We start from the raw sequence: 24,519 nt of genomic DNA on the forward strand, positions 1-24,519 counted from the left end.
GTTATTTAGCATAGTTTGTCCCTGCTCTCTTTCAGAAAAGACTTGCAGACTGTTTTTGGGTCACGACCCACCAGTTGAGAACCACTGGTCTGTTTTTCCTTCAGCATTTCTAGCTAGACTTATTGTGAATATAAAAGATAGGCTTCTCCAATGTATTTCCAAGCATAGTAAAATTAGAAATAAACAAACAAACAAAAACAGTGGTGAGGGGTTTAATGAGAAAATTTACACACCTGTTGTCAAGCTCATCTTTTTGTTTGTTTTTTGCTCGATCAGACCAATTAGGCATTCAAATATCAACTGAATAATTCATTAGCAATTAACACTCTCTTGAACTTGCTTTGCGATAATGAACATTTTAATGTTTGTGGGCTTATAACACAAATAGACCTCAAATCACACCAGTCTTGAGGTTCCCTTTTAGTGCTTTAAAATGTTCGATCTGTTAGATTAAACCCTGGTAAATGTGGTCAAGCAAACTGACTCGGTTCTGACATAGAGAGAGTGATGCTACCCAGACCTTGAGTAACTTGTGCATCACAGTATGAGTGCTGCATTGCATGTGGATCTGTTTCCAATGTGGAGCAGAGTGGAAAAAAGCAGAAAAAGGCAATAAAATCCAGCTGTGCACTTAGATGAAGAGCTGTCTCGTAAAAATAGTGTTTGTAACTGATAAAAAGACAGTGACCAAGAGAATAAGATGATCTATAATAATAAGAGAAAAGTGAATGAAAACGGGAAAGAGGAAGCAACAGAAGAAAAGGGAAAAGCTGCCCAACCATTTTTCTCAGTGCAGAGGATAAACATGATCTGGAAACAGAGGACTGTGCATTTTATTGTAAGAGAAGAATGGTTATATTTATAGCTGTCAAGAGTCGTTTCCAATCCATTCAGTGAAGCACAGAGTGAATGAATTACATCCACTTGAGAGCTCAGAGCAGGAGGCTGCACATATAGATGAAAGGATTGAACCCTGAAAATGAAATTTATCTATGCATTCAGCCATCCATTCATGTACATACATAAATGAGATATATACATTGACCTCAAAATAGTTATTTTCCCTATATATGTTTATTCCCGTGATGACAAAGCTGAAATTTCAGCAGCCATTACCATCCTTTAGAAATGAGGCTAATATGCAGATTTGAATTTTTATTATTATCAGTGTTTAAAACAGTTAAGCTGCTTAATAATTTTGTGTAAACTCTGATATTTTTTTTTCTTCAGGATTATTTGATAAATGGAACATTTCAAAGAATAGCATTTATTTTGAAACAATGTAAAATAATTTATTATCACTTTTGTTTGGTTTAATGTGTTGAATAAATGTATTAATTATTAAGAATAATATTAATAAAGTGTTAATTAAAAGTATTATTTCACAAAATAAATAAATAAATAAATTAACTAAACATAAAATTTTACATAAAAACAAACCTTTTTTTGTGAAAAAAGTTTACTTCGAAAGTGTTTCTCCTAGCTTTTTATTTTAAATAAATAACTGATTTATGTTTTGCTGTCTAATGGCATTGTCACCTTTTCTAAGTGTCCACGTAATTTTGGAGCAACTATATATCTAGATGGAGAGGTTATTTGATAACTGTGTATCTCTTGTGCAGATGGCTGGTCTGGAAGTGGGGAAAAAGATCTTTGCTATTAATGGGGACCTGGTCTTCTTGAGACATTTCCAGGATGTGGAAAACTTCCTAAAACAGTGCTTCCACAGCAAAAGTCCCCTCAGAGTACTGGTCAGCACCAAACCCAGAGAGTGAGTAGAAAACCTCTCATCTCCTGTGATCTGAGGATTCATAACACCAGGCAGGTTGTCTATAAAGTCTGATATCAATGAAACAAAGAACCTGCTAGATAAACATCCTTTTATTGATGGATATCAGCTCGATATTTAACTGCAACTCAGAATACACAATACGCTTGGAGCAACGGCTGGAAAATGTGCTGTGTTTGATGACCAAAATTGATGTATGTGTGTCTATCTGCTCCACAGGACTGTGAAGATCCCAGACTCTGCAGACGGATTGGGCTTTCAGATCCGGGGGTTTGGCCCATCTGTGGTGCATGCGGTTGGCAGAGGTAAGAGTGAAGCAGAGAGAACTATAGAGAGAAAAACTAGGCTGGGCTAAAGGAAGTTACTTGTGCCCTTTAAATCCTACTGTGTTTTTGAACCTCAGCTGGATCACAGCTGGAGCTATAGGTACATGACTTGACTTGAGCCAGACTGAGAAGAACATCACACACACGCACACACACACACACACACACACACACACACACACACACACACACACACACACACACATATACATCTATATATAGAGAGAACAAGCTGCACAGCTCTCAATTCCTGCTGTGTTTGCGGTGCATTCTCATCAAACATGGTGAGAGATGAATGAAAAAAGAAACACTTCTGAAGAGAATGAAAGACTGAAGAACAACAATCCTCACTTCACAGGTGCATTCAGACAGATAGTTGCTTCTTGAATATGTAATTTGTAATTTAAAATTTGAATTTATGAATTTATTTTGTTAATTTTATTGTTTTGTTGGAATTTTACGGTAAGGTTTGATGTCTGGCTGATTCTAGTGGAATTTAGCAAGAATGCAAAAATATGTTGCCATAGCTGATATATATCGGCCGATATTTAGCATTCTTCAGTTATCAGTAAGTTTTTTTAGTTTGACCGATAAGCATCAGATGGTGGGACTTTTATTTTGACATTGCTGTGAACCTGGTCTTTCTTTGAAAAATATGATTCCTAGTGTACAAAAACTTACCAGATTACTGATTACACTGTTGGTAAAAGAGTTTAATTCCTTTTTATTTGTGTTTTTAATGTCTGTATTTGTGAACAATACTATGTTAAGATTACATGATAAAAGAATCAAGAAGTTCCTATCTAAAGTATAAATCTGCTTGTTTTACAAATTTATTTTGTATCAAGTGCAATTTATTTATTTAAATTCATTCATTAAAAAAAGGAAATATTTTCTAAAACATAAATTTCATTGCATTTATATGTTATATACTACTTTTAAAATTAAATAGTGTGGTATCATATATATCAACTTAATATTGGCCATCAGCCAACCTTCTCTCTAAGATATTGGCATCGGGCATCAAAACAAGGCCACAACTTCAAACTACAGTAACTTAATCAGTAAAACATAATTAGTGAAATAGATACATTTGGGTTGATAAAGTATTTTAATTGGTTTTATTGTTATGATGTCATTTGTTAACTTATGTTTATGTTTGTGATGTGTTTTGCTAAGTCTTACTAACTGTAGTGGAAGTTAGCAAGAATGCTAACATTGCTTACAGCATCTTAATAAAACCTAGGGTGTGTCTTAGTCAACTCCCTAGTTCAGTAGTCAGCGCACCGATCAGAGATTTGGCCATTTTAAGGGCTGTCTAAATCGCAAAATCTTTCCAGTGCACTGGAACATTCGCTCCCTGAAAAATCCCACAATGCACGGCAAAAACTAGGGAACATTGTTGCTCACTATGGTCCCTTACCAGAAATTACGTCACATTTCTGAACCGCAAAACCTAAACCACATTAGTTAACTTGATAAATATAATGACACGTGATAGAAAATTTGAAAAGACAAACCGTTTTATCAGTATTTTTCAGCATAAACACAAATAGCTAGACAGGTCCCTGATAGCAAACATACAGTACTTCATGGAGACGTCTATTTGACTGCATTTACATCTGCAAGACATATTTTTTTAGAGTACATCTATAGGACGTTCCCTGTCAGATGTCAAATAGATGATCTCAGGAGCTAGGGAGCTGATTGAGACGCACCCCTAGTCTACGAACTTTGCTAGCAAGATTGTGGTGACGTCAACAAGCTTTTAGCTAGGCTTTGCTTGTACCTGAACCAAACTAACTAGAATAAATTGTGGAAGGTACAGTATGGACATTTATGCTAGCCTAAGCTAGTCTTTTCAGCAGGCTAGTACTCAAATACAAATTTCTCTCCCCATATTTAGAGGGTCAGCTGCTCCTTTAGGTGATTGCTGTTATAAGCTCAGTGGGGAGTTATGATAATTATTACCTTGCCTAATGTGCTTGCTTGCTCTTAAAAATTGCTTTTGCCTGAGTTTCGCTGGCTGTAGAAGTGAGAGAGCGTTTGCTCAGGGAAAAAGAAAATGCAGCGTCAAGACTTCACACCATAAAGTTTGATTAGAGAAACACAGGAACCTTTTACAGAGGAGTGCACTTTTAATACAGAAAAATATATTCGGTATAAGGCCTTGTTTAGGAGATTATGCAAACTATGAATATTTAGCCTCTGCAGTGAAATTTCAAATGTTGGCTTAGTCTTCAGACATCTTTTATAGGAACCACACATCATTTACAGATAAACAGGTCCTGATTTAACTGATGCTTTGCTTTTCTGAAAACTAACTTACAGTTTATAGTATCATCTGCTGTAATGCAGAAAGTGGCGCCACTGCCAAGTGACATGAACTATGATAGAATTGTTACTACAGAGAAAATCTGCTCTAATTATGGATCCTAGTAGCTATTTATGGGTCTGCTTATGAGATTGTGTGTTTAGGAGATTTGTTTTGATTTATGTTTCTCCCTTCCTCATTGTTTATGCACAAAAACATCTGTTCAACTCAGAAAGCTCTGTTCTAATACTGAATCATCTCACTGTCTACCAACTACATAGGCTGATTTTTTTAAATGCTGTACACTGAATAGTTTTTATCTTCAGTACTTTTCAGTACTGAATGCTTTTGAGTACTTAATATTGTTTGTACTGTCCATCATTTTGCATTCTGCTGGTTTATGCAAAGTCGTCTTAGATTTTGGCCAACTATATCTTATCTCTCTTCCTGTTTCTTAAAAGGCACCGTTGCAGCAGTCGCAGGCCTTCACCCAGGTCAGTGCATCATTAAAGTGAACGGCATCAATGTGAGCAAAGAAAGCCACGCCAGTGTCATCGCCCACGTCACAGCCTGCAGGAAGTACCGGCGTCCCACACAAGTAAGAGTGCGAACATCTCTCAGCCCCTCCATGGAAATGCACTATTCCTGACCTTTCTAAATTGTAAATCTGTATATATAAAGCACTACAAAGCACATAACAGAACCATTTGTGATCCGGTCCGGATCATTACCCAGCAATAAAAGCAGTTATGGCTTCTTTTGTGGAACAGGGCAGGGAAGAAGGCCAGGAAGCTGGCTGGGGGTGTGAGGGATATGGGTTAAGGAATGGGCCAGGCAGGCCTGTTTTGGAGGGCAGTAAAGTACAGACTTGGCACAGGCTGAAGTAGGACGGTTTGGTTGGCACGCTGGCTGGACTCTGGTTTCCATCAGGCATGGAAAAAGAGTGAGGGGGTGCCCAGCCTCCTGCTGAGCAGGGATTTGCGGCCCACCATCAAAGGAGGGAAATGTTGGGGAGGATGGGTGGATGTGCTTTAAACATATAAAGGCTGTGATATACTCAGCAAAGTTCTTTTTTAGTTCAGCATTTAGGGATAAAAGGAAGTCCGAAATACTTAATCTAAGAAGAAGCCACATTGGTTACATTTTGGTGAAATTTTTCAGGCAGAAAATGCCTGTTGTCGGTAGCGATGCATGTAGCACAGTTCACTCAGAAGTCACCAAGCAACTTGAACCTGTTGCAAAATCTGTGTGGGGAAATCTTTTGCCCTAATGTGTGATATTCCCAATTGTGTGGATTCCCATTGAAATGACTGAATTTTTCCACACAAACATTTGGTGATCAACAATAAATGTGACCACACCTGTTTGTTCTTCTTTCTTGAAGTATATTGGCCTTAATGGGAAGCCATGTTCACATTCAGTGGTAGATTGGCAGGGTCTTTTTCTTAAAGGAAAGTTGGCTGCTTGCACTACATTTAACCTCATGGCTATCTAGTAGAAAAACATAAGGTTTTAGCTTTTTGATTTTTGTGTGCTATGGGAGTGTGTGATCAACTCGCAATTCTTGTTTTGAAAGCAGGTCTGTCTGAAATGTGTTTTGTTGTTCCTTATTGCAGCAAGACTCCATTAAATGGGTGTACAACAACAGCGAGAGCGCACAGGAAGACCACCAGAGAACCAATCAGAAGCCCGCCGCAGGGGAGAACGGAGATGTGTTTGAGTGTAAAGTTGAAGGTGCAGTTACAACACCAGTGCAAACACATATTGTACACACAAGTACACACTTTTTCATCCTCCCACTCTAGTCTTGATATTTACTCTTCTTCTTTGTCCTCTGAGACTAACTACAGTCTCGCATCAGTAGACTCATACGTGATTCACAGGACACGGAAACAACTCATGTGTCATGGTTTATTGACAGCATTTAATTTTGGACTTTTTTTTTTTTTTTTTTTGTAAATGTAGTCAATATTTTGTAATGACTAATTCTTAATTTTTATTAAATTTGTATTTTATTTAAATTAAATATGCACAGTATTAATTTAATTTAATTTAATTTAATTTAATTTAATTTAATTTAATTTAATTTAATTTAATTTATTTTTGTTTATTTAATAATTTAATAATTTAATTTAATTTAATTTAATTTGACAATGAAATTATGAAAATGTGATGGAAAAACTGTAACAAAGTAAAATTATATAAACATTTAATTATCATGATCATATTATCACATTTTCACTGTTTTGAGTTCACTATAGTTGTTGAACTCAAAAAAATATTTTGCATTTCTGCATTTTCGTCAGTAATTTCATTGACAAGATTAACTGGCATGTTAACTTTTATTGACCTTATATGATATAATTTGGTATTTATTTGATTTTTTTTGTTTTTAGTCTGGGTCAGTGAATAGCACTAAAGATTTGCATTTGTATATATAAAGATTTTTGGTACTGTATTTTGTTATTAAGCAGGAAGCAGGTTGGTGGTCTCTGGATGAGCTCCAGCCATTAAAATATTGGCTTTTGTCTCTTTTGGTCTGCTCAGACTAGTAACATTGACACAAACTGGTGTGTGTGTTCCACAGAAGTCATGGACAAGTTCAACACCATCGCCATAATAGACGGAAAAAAAGATCACGTCAGCCTGACGGTGGATAACGTGTATCTGGAGTACGGCGTCATGTACGAGTATGACAGCACGGCTGGGATGAAGTGTCACGTTTTGGAGAAAATGGTGGAACCAAAAGGCTTTTTCAGCCTCACGGCCAAGGTAGAGTCACATGAGTCATCCCACAGACACACACCAGTGAATTAATTCATACAGAAGCAGAGGAGACGACAGGGATTGTCTTGTACATTTGTAAGGCCCTCTTCACAGTTCATGCGTAACACACAACCACTGCTAGAAGCTAACAGCAGAGTATATTAAACGAAGTGTGTGTGACAAATGAAAGTGGTCTTTGCGACCCCCTGCTGTGGAATAAATGGATAAACACTGTAAATCACAGAGCTTGTCACTGTGTGGAGACTATGGAAGGGAAGAGATATAAATGTGGAGACTATGGAAGGGAAGAGATATAATTTTTTCGTTTGAAACTTTAATTTATATATTTTTTAGCAAAATGTTTATAAAATATTTTATCGATTCAGGTTTCGTGTGCACGTCTCTCCTTTTATAGCGTCAGCAAGAGAGTGTGAGGGAAAGAGATATGGTTATGTAAAGTGTGATATCTGTTGTTGATTATTAATGTTTGCCTGAATAAGTTTAGCACTGCATGCAGCATCCTGCAGTGTGTGATCTCAGCTGCTCTCAATAGCTTTTTATCACGCTTATTTACAAATGTATGCCATATTTCGTTTCCCTAAAAATGGATATCTGAGATTTACAATCTACATTAATGAACCAGCAGCTGTCAGGAAAGACTGTTCGGCGTTCTGTTGCCAAGCAGTGGAGGCATTGCAGCTTGAGAGTGACGTCTCAGAGACGCAAGCTAATGGGACTCTGATGTATTGACATGTTCTACGTATTAAGACTCTTTTTTGTTTTTAATTCCCTTAACTGCCAGCAGTTTCTGCCTTATTACAAACATCTGCTTTGGTAGGTCTGCACTTCCTCTGTGAAAACTCTCTTCAGATGATTTTTCATATTTCAGGGCTGTTAGGCAGATTATATGCAATTGTTATGGTCACAGTGTGCTCTTAAATTTAACCTCTCCTCCACAGTCTCACAGGCAAAGGCTGCTCTCTCTTTTGAGAAAATTATTCTACCATCGTGTGTGTAAAATTTATTTTATTTTTTGAGAAAATTATTCTACCATCGTGTGTGTACATTTTGTGGTATTTGCCTGTAAAACATAATTATATTATATACTCATTAAATACTTATATTTATTTAATTTATTTTTGTAATTCATTTCAGAGATTTCATTTTGTATTGAATTAATTTCTTTAGAGTAAAAAAACATTTAGGTAATTTTGTTAGTTTTATTTATCAGTTTACACACACACACACATATATATATATATATATATATATATATATATGACTTATTTTTAATTAGGATTTTTTTTATATACATTAAGTTTTATTTCTTATTTAATTTGTAATATACATTCATTAAATACTTTAATGTTTATTTTTCATTAAAAAATAAAAAAATATATATTTTAATTATTTAAATAACATTTTACTGATTTTTTAAATAATTTTATATCAGTTTTAGTTTTAAACGTTTTCATGTATTTTAGTTTAAAATTTAAATTCCATGAATTCAGTAAATTTTGTTAATAATATAATATAATATAATATGGAACTTTAACATCTTTTAAATAACAGTGTTCAGGAAAACCTACAACACTGAGTATTATGTCCTCCTCCGTGTTGTTTCTTGATCACATAAAAACAAACTTTTACCATCGTGTGTGTACATTTATTTTAATCACCCCTAAATGTGCAAAGTTACATGGCAACTGCAAAAAAAAAACAAAAGATGAATAAATAAATACATACATAAAAAAAATATTATTTATCTTGTGCTGATGGCATGTGTTGCTACCAGTTACAAAAGCTTCTTATTGAAAATGAACTGGGAACTCGTGGTTACTATGTACTGTGTTGGAACATGAATGGCCCTAACTGTATAAAACACTCCTATAATGCGTCACAGGACATCAAGTCTCATTTTAGTGTAAATAATACTGTTTTTACAGTCATACAACTGTTAAGGAAATAAGGGTTGGATGCAGCACACCCCTGCAATAACCACAAGGGAACAAGAAAGTTTGGCTTATCTGTTTTGGGAAATGCATGTTTCAAACTCACTTGACCTATGGCAGTTTTGCTCACTTTATCCGTATTACTGACAGAGGAACGGTGGAAAGCACATCTGGTATACGACCAAAGCCCTTTTTTCTGCCAAAACTCATGCTATATGTCTTTCTTTGTGTGGTTTGTCAGATTTTAGAAGCTTTGGCCAGGAATGATGAGCAGTTGGTGCAGACTTGTAATCGACTGAGCTCCAGCACAGAGCTCATCTCTGAGGACCTGCAGACCAGATTCAGTGCCATGTGCGGCGAGAGACTGGAGCATATCAATCGAAGAATCACCAATTACAGGAAGGTCAGCAAGCATTGTGTGAAACTATATGCTATATATCCTGGTGTTTTTAGCAGGGTGGATCTTATTCTATGCTTTAAAAACTATTTTCAATGTTTTGAACAATTTCTCTAGTTAGTGTCCTTTAGATGGCTGCAGCTAAGAAAACCTCGCTTGACTTGTAGTACTTCTATTTAGGTTACCGAACAGGAAACCGTCCCACCCTGTCCTTTTTAACACCAGCTGGCCTTGATTGATGAAATATGTGAGTCCACCAGTACCAAGGGAAGCAGGCTTGTGCAAAATGTAATTTTCAATTTCCATCAGCTGCTCTTATTTGGAGCAAGAAAAGGAAAATACGTCCACAAGCATCTGACAGTTTCCCTTGTTTTTCCCTGTGATCTGATTCAACATCAGCACTGGAATAATTAGCTGTTGCTTCACCGGCTATAAATAGCTCTGAACATACCGTCCCGTTGCATAATTTCCCTTCTGCTGCATTCTCAGTAGGGCCCTGTGAGAGGTCTGGCGGGGTCTGGACCCCGGACACTGAAGCTCCACGTTTGTCAAAGCTAGCCAGGAATGTGGGAAGTCCGGTCTGAGAGGAGGCTACGTGTCAGGGCAGCTGTAACCCGTCCAGTGTAGTCCATGACTGCAGCCATTCATAAGTACAACCATAACTGTTATGTCATTGTTGGAAAAAGGCGAAGTTCAAATCCTTGCTCAAGGGGAGCATTGAGGTCTTGTCAGCCTGTCACTGATTCAGTTACATGCTCCTGTGCCTGAAGCTGTGACTTTGAATGCAAACAGTTTAAAACAGTTATAATTTCAGGTTGCAATATGGATCTATTCATGAATAGTCTTGCTTTGTAAATAAATGACCCCTATATGATTGATTTTCTAAATGTGGAAAAGGACATTCCTTCTGGAAAACAGTGATTAAGGGTGCAAACTGACTTTGAAAGTGAAAGTCGTGATATTTGTCAAGTATGGTAACCCATACTCGAAATTGGTGCTCTGCATTTAACCCATCCAAGTGCACACACACAGCAGTGAGAGGTGAACACACCGTGAACACACACCCGGAGCAGTGGGCAGCTATATCCAGCGACCGGGGAGCAACTGGAGGTTTAGTGCCTTGCTCAAGGGCACTTCAGCCATGGGTATTGAGGGTGGAAGAGAGTGCTGTTCATTCACTCCCTCCCACCTACAACTCCTTCCAGCACCGAGACTCGAACCTGTAACCTTCTGGTTACAAGTCCAAATCTCTAACCATTAGGCCACAGTTGCATTTGTTGAATGACATGCTGAATAGCCCATCTTAAACCACTCTAAGGTGGTTTGCTAGTCTTATCTGGCTTAACAAGTTCCTGGTCTAGCTGGTCTTCTTACATAGTCAAGCTGGTGTTTAGTTGGTCTATCTGTTCTTCTAGCATGATAACATTTGTGTTCAGCTGATTTAGCTTAGTAGCCATCTGATCTCTCAGCTCAGTATTTATTCACAAATTTTGCGATTTCTCAGCAATTGACCCTTCGCTGGGAGTTTGATTGACAGGTGATCTGACCAATCATAATGCTGAATCTGCCATTTTAAATGTTCAAGGTCATGGGTTCGAATCCAGGGGAAAGCAATAACTGATCAAATGTGTACCTTGAATGCAATGTAAGTCACCTTGGATAAAAAGTAAGTAATACATAAGTGTAATTTAAATCTAATCTAGGCCCTAGTTGAGAACCACTGCTCTAAAAAAGTGTATCAAAATACACTAGCCTGACCAATGAGAACCAGCCTAAGCTTCCAGCTAATGGTGTGTTCTCACCAAAAGCGAGGCGAATATGCCCATCGTGTCCCTCGCTCTAGATTACTTGTGGGATGTTTTTTGCGTCACTCGCCTATGTGTTTATTCATGCTAGTGAGGCGAAATACTTCCCACGAGTAATCATCCATGGTGAGGATAAATATGATCGCTGCTTTGTACCTGTTGTGGGAGTCCCAAAAACACAGACGTGTCTGGGTTCACAGCACCATACAGAGAAGCAATCGCTGCTTTTTTACCTGTTGTGGGATTTCGGGGTGTGCGGGAAATGCTAAAGATGTGCGTTCATAGATTTTCTGATTCAGCCAGATGTGCTAATAAGCGCTTGCACGAGAACGCATCATGCTAATTTTCCGCTCGAGTTGAAATTTTTTAACTTGTGTGGAAGACCAGATTGAGGCAAATATCTAGCGTTCGCACCAAACGCATCGCACATTTCACGTCATTCATGTTGCCTGGTGCAAATTTGCCTCTATTTGCGTCTTTGCATTGACTTTGTATGTAATCTACTCACACAAATACTAAAATTTGCATTTGGTGTGAATACACCGTAACTGTGTGTTCACACCAAACGCGAAGCGAATATGCCTATCGGGTCCCTCACTCTAGATTACTCGCGGGATGTCTTTCGCGTCACTCACACTATGTTTTTATTCATACGAGTGAGGTGAAAAACATCCGCGAGTATAACTTGCGCGGAAAACGTGATTGAGGCGAATATCTCGCGTTAGCGGCAAACGCGTTGCGCATTTCGCGTCATTTGCATCGCCTGGCACGAATTCACCTCTATTCACGTTTATGCATTGACTTTGACCATAAATCACCATAGACAGGTTTACTGTTAAACATGCCTAGAACATCAGCAGGTGATTGGAGATGTTGATGTACTGGTGTTTTTATAGACTGTTTGGTATATAGACTGAGCTTTTGTATGGTCAAAACACTTTTTAGTGTTCACAGTTTAATCTGAATATTAAACTGCACTAAAGCTTGATGGGAAAGTACTGTAATGGGCTTAGCATGATAGCATACCAGACTCAATCCAAAGATCCTATCGCTAACTCTTAGTGAAGCCAGGTAGGTTGAAACAACACAGTGTTGAGTTGTACAGTAGTACAGGTTTAGATAATTTACATAGGAAAAACCAATAAGCCCTTGCTCATATCCACACAACATATGTACTGTATCTTACACTAATGCCTCTCTGCTCTCAGTTTTCACGGGTTTTGAGGAACAGGGCCTGGCCCACATTCAAGCAGGCCAAGTCCAAGGTTTCCCCTCTACACAGCAGTGACTTTTGCCCCACCAACTGTCACATCAACGTATTGGAGGTGTCTTATCCCAAGACCACTACTTCCCTTGGAAGTGCCTTCGGTGTCCAGCTGGACAACAGGAAAAACACTCTAGAGAAAGGAGGCCGCAATTCAGAGCAGGGTGAGTGAAGATATATTCCTAAATTTAATGTACAATCCAAGATCATGCATTACAGGAAGCAATGGCCAATTTAATGAAATAAATATTGAGTTTTAGTTCATGTCTATTAGCTTTTCTCTGCTGGTTTGTGATTTCAGGCAAGCTGAACCCCATGGTTTACGTCCAGCATAGTATCACAACCATGGCCGCCCCATCAGGACACAGTCTTAGCAGGGCAGAAGGTCACGGTCTGCGCTTCCTGCTCCGGGAGGATGACCTGCTCATCCTGGATGCCTACCACAAACTGCTGACAAAACTCACCACTGTCATCAAAGAGATGGAGTGCTACGCCACCCAGATTCATGAGTATGACATTTTTATTTGGTAACGTCTTTGTTTCATCATGTGAACATGTTCAATACATGCATATATAGCTTGCCTTTTCAGCCTAGTACAACAGCTGTCTTAAAATTCGATACTTAAACTGACGAAAAGTCAAGTTTTGCCCTTTGCTTCAAGAGAACTCTATAACTCAACACAAAGAGAGGAGATCCTTCATTGTGGTTTATGTATTATTCTCTTTATTCTTCTGTTTGTGGGCTACCCTCTGAATGAACTGGTCTACCCGGTTTTCATGCTTTTATAATCACAGAGAGGTTGGAAAGAAATCAGAAAAACTAAATTATTATTTAGGTGTTCAGTGCAAAACAACCATGGCTAATATTAGTGATACAGTGTAAACATATGTAAATATGTAAAGATACCTCGATCAAGAGGTTAAAAGATAAATAATGTAAATAAATAACAATAAGATTTATTATTATTATTATTATTATTATTTTAGCAAGTGTGCTTTAACTGAATTAATGAGATTTCAAAAAGTTGATGATAATAATAATAATAATAATAATATTTTTTTTGTTTGTTTTATTCATTTTCTCTATTTTTTCAATGTGATTTCTAGCTAAATCATCAATTAGGTGTTATTATATGATGGTATTATTATTGTTGTTGTTAAGAAATAAAAAAAAACATTGTAAAATCTTGGCTTGATGTTAATTAATAATATTAAACATTTGCATTTTTACGTCTCCCTTGACAGTAGATGATTTGAAACATTTATTCAGATGTTGTATTTGGAATGAAATGACGTCAGAAATCACGCAAGTTGTGTCTAGATGTGACAGATCTTATAACTGCTAGTCCCTGTGGGATGTTACTGTCCCAGCATTCATGTAATCTTTGTACATTTCACATGACCCAACATCTGTTTCTAATTCCCTTTTTTTCCTTTTTTTTTTGTCAACTAAATGTGTGTGTGTGTGTGTGTGTGTGTGTGTGTGTGAGAGAGAGAGAGATACTTACGCAAAAAGAGGGTGGGTACCTCCTGTCTGAGCCAAGGTGTTGATGGTTTCATTTTCTGGAAGCCCATTAACACCTTGAAGGAAATGGGGCACTCTGAGGCCCCTATTCCAAAATGTTAATATGCAAAAAAATACCAAAAAAAAAAAAAAAATGCTACAAGCGCACTGAACTCAAGCAGTACACTGTAAATGTCACTCTCACTAATTTGCAAAGTGGCATAAGCGACTAACAAGACTACATTACAGAACTCCTGATTATCTTTCTTTTTCTTTCCCTCTGTACTCTCCATTCTATTCACACCAGATATAGTTATAAAAAAAATATATTATTTTATTATATATTTATTTTTATTTTTGTATTTGCATGGAATTCTCATGTTCTGGTTGTACATGATGGCAATTACAGCTAGTCTTGATCTGCGGTGGGGGCGGCACCTTTCACTGCTGCTGCCATATGCTTGTCAGTGCCGATTGCTGGCTGAAGGTCTGTGAGTGTGCTTATTGGCAAGGCTGTCCTTGATCTGGTGGGGAGATAATGACCTTCCTCACAGCCCTGGGCAAGAGAGAGTTCTGTAATGGCTGCCTGGAGGCGGTTGTCAGACAGCCATCCCTATCATGCAGCAATAATGGGGCAAATAGCAGCCGAGTAGCTCATCGGAGACACTTCCGGAAGCCTCTGACTCCACTGTGATTAAGAATAGCGTTGATCTCTACAGTTGTTGAGGTTGAAGAAAAAACTACAAAAAGCAATTTATGAAGAGATCTGAAGTGGGTGGTTCAGAAAGACTTGCGCCTGGTGTTTGTTGTTACTGTATTACTGTCTTAAAGGGACACTTCACACAAAGATGAAAATTCTGTAATTTTGTATCACCACCTTGTCATTCCAAACATGTATGACTTTTAAAAAAATATATATATTATTTTTTTTAAATGTGTGTGGTCCACAGAAGAAAGAAAGTCATACAGGATTGGAACAACATGAGGAGTAAATAATGACTGAATTTTTATTTTTGGATGAACTGTCCCTTTTAAGCAGTGGTTCTAAACCATGAGTCTGGGGCCCACTTGGGGGCCTCAGCAAAGTTCCAAGGGGTCTTAAAAGGATTAAAAATAAGACAAAAACAAGCATTAAAATAAGCTAAAACAACTATTTGTTTCCTTTAAAGAACTGGTATTCCCTCAGTCTAGAAAACCCTAAATTTTAACATTTTAAATGTGATTTCTGTACCTGGAAATGTCATGTGAATTAACAAATTGACAGTTACAAGCTCTATAAGATATTATTTGGTAGAAATTGTGATTAAGAAATATCAAGTAAATCACAAACGACTGGAAGGGTCATGTAAATATAATGTGGAACCCCCCACCCCCCCCCCCCCCCAAAAAAAAAATTCAATTTAATTAAATTAATTAATTAATACAAAAAGTGTTCCTGTCGCTTCATATAACCCAGATTGCACGTCTGATGGCAGATGGAGTATTCTGAAGATGACTTTCATACCCTTTATGGACCTTGACACTGTTACTTATTTAGCAGTCTATGGGACAGTCTCAAGCCTCCAGATTTTCATCCAAAATATCTTAAATTGTGTTCCGAAGATGAACGGAGCTTTTACGGGTTTGGAACGACATGGGGATAAGTGATTAATGACAAAATTTTCATTTTGGGGTAGAGTAACCCTTTAATCTTGATTACCTATAGAGTAGTACTGCATCCTTCATATCTCCCAAGATTCTTTAGTTTTATCAGATCTATAAAAGACAGATACAGTTGTACTGAATCTCTCCGAAAACAGTCGAGCTCCTGGAGGCTTGCCGTAAACGGAGCAAAAGAGTCACAAGCATGCAAAACTTTGGCATTGTGATCGTCTGCAAGCTGTGATATCGACATAAATAAAACAGGAACAAAAATTTAATTGACTTAAACTAACTATGGTTAAAAATTTGATCCAGCCATATATATTCAATCCAGAATCGGATCCTGACGACTTCCGTAACCCAAATGAAGCACATTGATGGCCATGCACTTGCTCTCGCTCTGGTTGATGTGTGTGTGCGCTCTTCTAGGAGAAGTGAGACAAAAACTTTCTGAAACTTATGTGAATATGGGAATGAGATTCTTCATAATTGTTAATAATTTTGAATGCATGAAATAGCATTAGACATCCCCTTTAAGCTCCTAAAATGTAGAATCCTAAAATGTAATTAATTTGAATCATAATATTTTAAATTAGGATTAGGAATTAATATTTCCCACAGATTAAAATAAGTTTCCTAAAACGTTTCTATCCCTGTTTTCTTAACAGATGCTCCTAACGTTGTTTAAAAAAGAATTAAAAAGTATTCCAGATGCATCACGAATGGGTTTTAATATTGACTTTAAGTGGCATTCACATAAGCAGCTCTTCTCTGGACAGCTTCACTTTTCTCAAAAGAATCAAAGAACATTTTAGCCAAATAGATCATATGCCATAAAACACATATTACATTCTATTCCTCTTTTTGGCTCCATTTCTGTACTGTCCTACTAGTTAAATGCAGATGTTTCAAATCTATCTTCTCAGATGTTTTAGATAGTGATCTCTTTTGTATTTGAAAGTGTGACTTGACCAGAAGTCACATTCTGATTATAGTTGAAAGTGCCGAGTCAGCTGCACGACATTAGCTGAATGAAAAGAGCCTTACATGTCACATGAAAGCACTCATGTATAAAGGACCATAGGCGGAGAGAGACCCATGGACCCGAACCAAGATCTCCCCTGCAGACTCTCATCATTGTTCCCCTCCTCCACTACTTCTCACTTTGATGCTCAGTGCCCCTCGAGGCACCATGCTGCACACACTTCCTTATTAAGCTCCAGCCAATAGCGGCGTTGGGTGCTCTTTTCCATGGCAACAGAATGGGACTCAATAGTGGCGACCTGTCTGCTTTGACAGGAGGGAACATTGTTATAAACCGCAAAGTTGGAGAACTAGGGCAGCTGGAGAGGCCTTTGGGCAATCTCACGAGTGAGGTGTCGCTTGAGACCTTCCTCAGTTTCTTACTCGCAGAATTTGTTTGGGTTGGAAGAGATTTCGTTGGGGTTTTGTTTATTGTTAGGATAGGATGAGAATTAAAGTTACGGTTTGCACTCCTAAGGGAACGTATTCCACGAAAGCATGTTTATGTGTCCCCTCTCTTTAAAAGAACCCGGAGGGGTTTGTCTGAAACTCAAACAAGGCTTGACATGTTAGTATGTTCATGTGTGGAGAAACTGGGCCTCAAAACCAGACTGAAAATATGGCTTAAATGTCTCCATGTGTGAGAATAAGCGTCTACATTTTCTTCGCCGTAGTCCTCCAGGAGAAGAATCTAACGAAGTTATGACTGTTGACACAGCTGTATATGCGTGTTTTGATGTTATCCATATTTTGAGGATCTCTAACTTCCTTGAGTTGTTGTCCGGAAGCCAAACACAAACAGGTTGGGATTATGTTTGGCACTGGACATCCTCACGCATTCAGCACTCTGACACGCTGAGCCTGATCCTCTCGAAATGGTTCAAATATAATATGAGACTTACAAGATGTTAGGGTTTGGGAAGTGACAGCTGGACAAATGGATGCACAGCACAACAAAATCAAATAAAGTTGAAAGTAACAGAAAAATGCACAACACAAAGCAAATAAACCACAGTGCAACAGAGAAACCCACAACATAATCGAAATAAACCATAAAACAATGGAAATGAGCCACAGCACAAACTAAAGCAAGCCATGACACAATGGAAATAATCCAAACAAAATATTTTAAGAACACTGCATTTTTTACAGAAGTTATAAGATAAGTCACATTTTATTTTATTTTAGTGAAGTGACATACAGCCAAGAATGGTGACCCATACTCAAAATTCATGCTCTGCATTTAACCCATCCAAAGTGCACACACACAACCGGAGCAGTGGGCAGCCATTTATGCTGCGGCACCCGGGAGCAGTCGGGGGTTCGGTGCCTTGCTCAAGGGCACCTCAGTCATGGTATTGCCGGCCTGAGACTCGAACCCACAACCTTAGGGTTAGGAGTCAAACTCTCTAACCACTAGGCCACGACTTCCCCTTATTTATTTTATTTGTTGTGCCTTATTTCCACTGTGTTTTCAGCTGCTAGTATTTGTTGTGTTATCCTCCCCTAGTTCACTGTGACAGAGTCATGGAGTGACGTGTCTTTCTCTCTTTTTATGAGAGTCATAAACATGTGTTACTGGAGGTGTAGATTCTGACTCTTTAATTGCACATAGATTGCAGTGTGATTCATGTGTGATTAATCTTTCTCTGGTTCTCCTTGTTTCTCTCTTTCTCTCTGTATTTCCCACAGTTTGCTTTCCTCTATCACACATCCCACAGGGTCTGAAGGGAAGCCCACTGAGAGCTACATTTCAGCTGAGAGTGAGAGCGAGAAAAGTGAACGCAATGGGAAGAAAGTGTGTTTTAATGTCACCGGAGACGAGCAGGAGGACTCGGGTCACGACACCATCAGCAACAGGGACTCATATAGGTAATGTGTCTTACAGTGGCCATAAAGTACTTTTATAGTTAGATGTAGTGTCTTCTCTAAAACATCACTTCTGCCAGGTTCTCAGTTTCTGCTTGATTTCACATGACATATAATTTATTATTAAATTGTGTTTTGTACGTGTTGCATTCTCAGTGCAGCAAAGAAACATCCACAAAAGTCTCTTCTAAATTCAGTTTCCTGTTTCAGGTCAACTAATGTCATGACAATATGAATTTTAGTTATATTTTATATTATTTGGAAGAATTTTTTTCTGAAGTTTTCTAAATTATGTTTTTTTTTAAGTTCTTTTGGAAAATAGAAAGCACTAAATTATATGTATGTATGTTTTTTAAGTTCTAAATATATATATATATAGTATTACAGTGCTTTCTATTTTAGTTTGTTTTAAAATACAGTGTATGTACTGTTAGTATTATACCATATAGAAATAAAAATATATGTGTTACATTAGAAAAAATATAAATAAAAAAATAAATACACTATATTATTTTCATTTCAAATGAATGCTGTTCTTTTGAACTTACTGTTCATCAAAGAATCCTGAAAAAAAAAATGAATCAAGGTTTCCACAAAAAATATTAAGCAGCACTTTCAACACTGTTAAAAATAAATGTTTCTTGAGCTGTAAATCAGCATAATAAAATGATTTCTGAAAGATCAAGTGACACTGAAGACTAGAGCAATGATGCTGAAAATTCAGCTTTGCCATTGCAGGAATAAATTACATTTTAAAATAAATTAAAATAGAAAACAGGTATTTTACATTGTAATAACGTTTCACAATATTACTGTTTTAACTATAGATATTTTTTAATCAAATACATGCAGCCTTGATGAGCATAAGAGACTTTTTTCAAGCGCTCATTACAAAAAAAAAATTATAATAATAATCAGAATACACAGCTACTTATGAGTGGCTGTCAGTGGAGAAAGATTTGGTTTAGAGTATGTTTCTGGGTTTCTTTGCACAAGAGCTCACAAATGAATACATTCAGAAGAATTTGCTGTGATCCTAACAGATGTGAATGGCTTTTGCACCATTGTGATCCTGTCATGTATTAGTATTCATATTCATTGTTCATAACACTTGAATATTCGTCTGATTTCTTCCAGTGATTGTAACAGCAACAGGAACTCCATAGCGTCCTTCACCAGAGTATGTGGAGGTGTCTGTGGATCTTTTGTGTGCAGAGAGGAGATGTGCTCAGGTAATGCAACCAGACATCATCCTGCACACGTCTGACACCACAACACCATTGTTAGTTCACCTCCCTGATAAATCCTCCATGACTGTAATCAAATTTGGCAAGTGCTTGGATATGCCATTCAGACTGAATCTTGTCTCATTACTCTGCACATCAAGCACGCATTTTCCACTTAGTCAGACAGAACCCACCAAAATACAGAGTCTGCCAAACTGATGGCCATTTGACGTTAACTACTGAACAGATTGAGGAAGAGAAGGACGGAGGGAGAGGAGAGAATTGTTTGCATTGTTATGGCAAAACCTCACTAAAGAAACACACGTGTTAAGGACTCTGTGTTGAATGTGTGTATACTCTAATGATTACCACTTCACCCTCTGTCTCTCCACACACACATACACACACAATCAATCACATACAGGTGACGAGATACCAACCAGTGTGTGGATATCTCACGACAAACAGAAGAAGCTACACGGCTTCCTGGAACATCTGTTCAGTCAGGTGTGTGTTTGCTGTCAGGATCAACAAACTTTTTACATCCACATGCATGTAATGTAGAGCATTTGTTCATGTGAACTGTGACCATTTCAGTCACAATATCTTAAATATCTTATCCATATTTGTGTATATAACTGTGAATAATAAAAATAATAATTGAATTTCTGCATATGCTAACATACTAATTTCTACATTACATATTTTTACTAAATTTTTCAAGTTAAAAATGTTCAAAGTAGTATAAATTAACATTAGCTGATCTATCCATTAATTTATACATTTATATTATAAATTACCTTGCAATAAAATGTTGTTCACTGTTAGTTTTTGATACCTAATGCCTTAATAATTGATAATTAATAATAAAGATTTGTTAAGTCAATTAATTAACAATGAAATGCTTTTTAACTATCAAGGAGGTGTGTGTTTGCTGAAAGGTTGTGTTTTTTTTTTGTTTTTTTTAAAGCTCCTTTAAATGGTCTGGAAGTGTGACATGATTGAAGTACAAGTTTTAATATTGAATCCATTAATACAGTGTCATAAAAATGGCATTTATTAAATGACAAAATCATTGTTTAAAATAGTTTAACATATATAGCAAATCACTTAATGTTATGTCAACTACCCATTTATATTTTAATAAAAATAATGATTTTAACATTGAATAATTATGTAATAATATTTGATATTTTAATTTATAATTATCTCAATATATAATAAATATTAAAATTAAACTTTAAAAATAATATATAAATATAAAATAAAAATCAATATGAACAAATAAAAAATAGTTATTTACTATTTAAATATTTTAAATAAAAAAAAAAAAATGGTTTTGCTTCTTTTTTGCTTTATCCAATCTTTTCTTAAGAAGTCTTCGCGTCACCTTTGACTTCTTTGACACCTAAAAACAGGCTGAAGCCCCTCACATAATGCACCATGGCCATGGTCATTTCCCCCCAGAGATCAATCTGTTTTGTCTCCACACTTTTTAACAAGGATGTCTCAATCACCAGTGAAATGGAGAATGTGCAGCTAGGCTGCTGTTTGGTTTATAGCACGCAGGTTTCCGGGAGCGCAACACTCCCAGTTCACATGCAGCACAAATGTTTTCCTGCTGATGGGGTGGGAGTTCAAGGGGGCTTTTGTTTTGTTTTTGTGCAGACTGCCTCCTTGGCCACTTTATGTTTAGTAGCACTAATGGGACTGAATTTTGTAATACTCTTGAGTTTGTCCATTTGCTTAGTCAGCTAATTAAAGACTAATTTTCCAGTGATGTTTTGTTGCTGATCTCATTTTCAGGTGGAGTCCATCACCAGTTTGTTGAAAGGAGCAACTGTGACACGAGCTTTTGAACAGACTAAGTGTTTCACTCCGGGACGAGGACTTCAAGGTATTGAGCGATTTTCATGTTAATGAACTAAATTGTGTTTTATTTCTGTTGGCACAGTCTTATTCATACAGACAATATTCATTAAAGAGACTTTCATGGCTCAGTGCACTTTTTGTTAAGGGTTGCATAACTTAAGTCAGACTTAAATTGTGTGTGCTTCACTCAAAGTGCTGAAACTCATAAACTATACATGTTTATGAGATTATGATCTCCAGGGATCTCTGACAGTGGATTTCCAAACTTTTCTGGTTATGCCGCTCTGAAATGTCTCATTGTGAAGACAGTTATGTGTTTGCCAGGGAGAGAAGGAAGGGGGTGAAAAGGAGTGACATAAATCTGGGCCTGTATTTCATGTCTAAAGGGTTGTTGGCAAAAGGAAGTGTGGCTAAAGGTGGGGGTTTCCTCTGAGCGGTGTGGAGGTTTCAGTGATTGACTGCTCCAATCTCGGCTTTGTCCTTTACTGCAAATCATCTTAATCAAATCTGTATGATTTGTTTTATCTGGGACAGATAAAGAACGCCAGACTACTAGAGATAGTCTAGGACGCTTCCTCTCTCTGATCTGAGGAGGACACTAGGACATTGGACTCGTAGAGATTGTCTGGGTCACTTCCTCTGTCTCATTCTAGATTTTGTGATGGTTTTGTACCCTTGAAAAGGACACTACTCACATAAATCCAAATCTTATATAAACATCTCATACAAAATTATTTAATTTAATTTAATTTAATTTAATTTAATTTAATGTTTAATAGATTTTATTTTAAATCTTATATAAACATCTCATACAAAATTATGTATTGTTTTTTGTATTTTAATTTTTTAATTTTAATTTAATTTAATTTATTTTTAATTTTTATTTCGTATTTATTGTATTTTGTTTTTCATTTGATATTTTATTGTATATTTGTATTGTTTTTTTTGTATTTTTATTTTTTTATTTTATTGTTTTATTTATTTATAGATTTTTTTTTTATTTATTTTATTTTATTTTAATTTTATTTTATTTTGATTTATTTAATTGTATTTTTTTTATATTTTATATTTTATTTTGTTCTATTTATTTTATTTTATTTTATTTTATTTAACAACACAACACTGAATGATACCCAATTGTAATTACATTTGCATAGTGCTTAACACTGAGTTTTTACTTGAAGTGCACTCCTGAATGAGTAGGACATAGTGATGCTCACTTTCAAACGAATTTCACCCTTAATAGCCTGTATGATTTAATCTCTTTAAACAATAAAATGTTTAAACTAAGGAGCCTGAAATAGATAAACAGCTCCAGGTATGAAGCTCTCAGTGTGTTGACAGTAGAAACAAACTTTAATGCAATGTGCAGTAACTCTTAAGTCCCTGGTTTAAGGCACAGTTTCACACAGGATGTGGCTTAAGGTCATTTGGTAGGTTAATAAACACAGTAGGCATTGTTCTAGTGATATTTGAAAGCAGGATAGGATTGGAGTGGGATATAAATTTTAATGGGATGTAGTTATTAGTTGAAGTGAGTATTTATGCTCTGTATTTGTGTTGTGTGTGTGTGTTTTTGTATCTACATTTTATGTTTCTGCTTTGTTTTTGTGATTTGATGAGCAGATTAGTATGGAATCATCATGGTGTTAATAGTTGATTATAACTTGTGTGCCTGTGCATGTGATTTGTTTATTTAAGCTATCACATGCATGCAGGTGAGAAAATGGGATTTGAAAATTAGAAATTGAGATGCTTATTATAGAGCTAGTGGAAAAGAGCAATGTGACTCATTGACTAACTAACAGATTTTTTTTTTTTTTAAATGTATTTATATTTTAAATTATATTTTTGTACTTTTACCTTTTGGTACTTTTAGCTTTTAACACAAGCAGGGAAATAAATATATTGAAAAAATGAATGAATGAATAAATGAATGAGACACAAACATACATAGAAAATAATTATATTTATACAGGTAATGCAGATAACTTTTGAATATGCAAATACAGAAATATATGTAATATTTAAATTTAAATATAAGTTTAAATATAAATATGTGGATACAAACATACTGTATTTTAATTACAATAATAATAATAATAATAATAATATTAACAACAACATAATAATAATAATAATAATTATAATAATTATTAATTATAATAATGTTTATTTTTATTAATATTTTTATTATTATTATTTAATATTTTTTTTTTTATTTATAATTATTATAATTGTTTTTACATATAATAATTACTAATACTACATTATATATACTATTTTTATAGCAGCAGAAATAGTAATAATAATAATAATAATAATAATAATAATAATAATAATAATAATAATAATAAACAATTATGAGAAAATAAACAAATGTTAAATAAACAATATATATTGATTATTATTATTATTGTTATTATTACAACTATTTGTCTCGGTAGTGGACCTGGTCTTACTCTGTGTGTGGTAGATTCCTGAAAATGTTTTACATCACCACAGAGAGCTCAAAGGGAATTATGATATAATCACTGAGACGAATCAAATGATGTAAGACCATCTCACACACCCTCTTTTTCTCTGGACAGAGCAGGAAGCGGATAGGTGTGTGTGAGAAATGGCATATGTGTGTCACTGCATACCTTTTTATCATCACCATGGTAACAAGCCATGACACCTTTTACGGCCAGAGCCATCTACTATAAGGGCATTGGAGCTATATATCATAATTTTTTTTACAACTCTCAACCCTACTGATCCCACTGCAC

General features: G+C 36.1%; 1 protein-coding gene across 1 annotated transcript in view; it reads left to right on the forward strand.

Moving 5' to 3' along the window:
* LOC109067463 (phosphatidylinositol 3,4,5-trisphosphate-dependent Rac exchanger 2 protein-like) overlaps positions 1 to 24,519 on the forward strand; it is a 111,661-nt gene that overhangs the window by 54,465 nt on the left and 32,677 nt on the right. The window contains exons 18-29 of the mRNA XM_042714277.1: positions 1,623 to 1,771; positions 2,009 to 2,094; positions 4,891 to 5,027; positions 6,046 to 6,163; positions 7,017 to 7,201; positions 9,389 to 9,550; positions 12,558 to 12,777; positions 12,915 to 13,122; positions 18,474 to 18,653; positions 19,788 to 19,882; positions 20,301 to 20,383; positions 21,683 to 21,773. Coding sequence (XP_042570211.1) covers positions 1,623 to 1,771; positions 2,009 to 2,094; positions 4,891 to 5,027; positions 6,046 to 6,163; positions 7,017 to 7,201; positions 9,389 to 9,550; positions 12,558 to 12,777; positions 12,915 to 13,122; positions 18,474 to 18,653; positions 19,788 to 19,882; positions 20,301 to 20,383; positions 21,683 to 21,773 — 1,714 coding nt within the window. The remainder of the gene's footprint in view (positions 1 to 1,622; positions 1,772 to 2,008; positions 2,095 to 4,890; positions 5,028 to 6,045; positions 6,164 to 7,016; positions 7,202 to 9,388; positions 9,551 to 12,557; positions 12,778 to 12,914; positions 13,123 to 18,473; positions 18,654 to 19,787; positions 19,883 to 20,300; positions 20,384 to 21,682; positions 21,774 to 24,519) is intronic.

This window comes from Cyprinus carpio, chromosome A24 (assembly GCF_018340385.1).
Source record: "Cyprinus carpio isolate SPL01 chromosome A24, ASM1834038v1, whole genome shotgun sequence".
Classification (NCBI taxonomy): domain Eukaryota; kingdom Metazoa; phylum Chordata; class Actinopteri; order Cypriniformes; family Cyprinidae; genus Cyprinus; species Cyprinus carpio.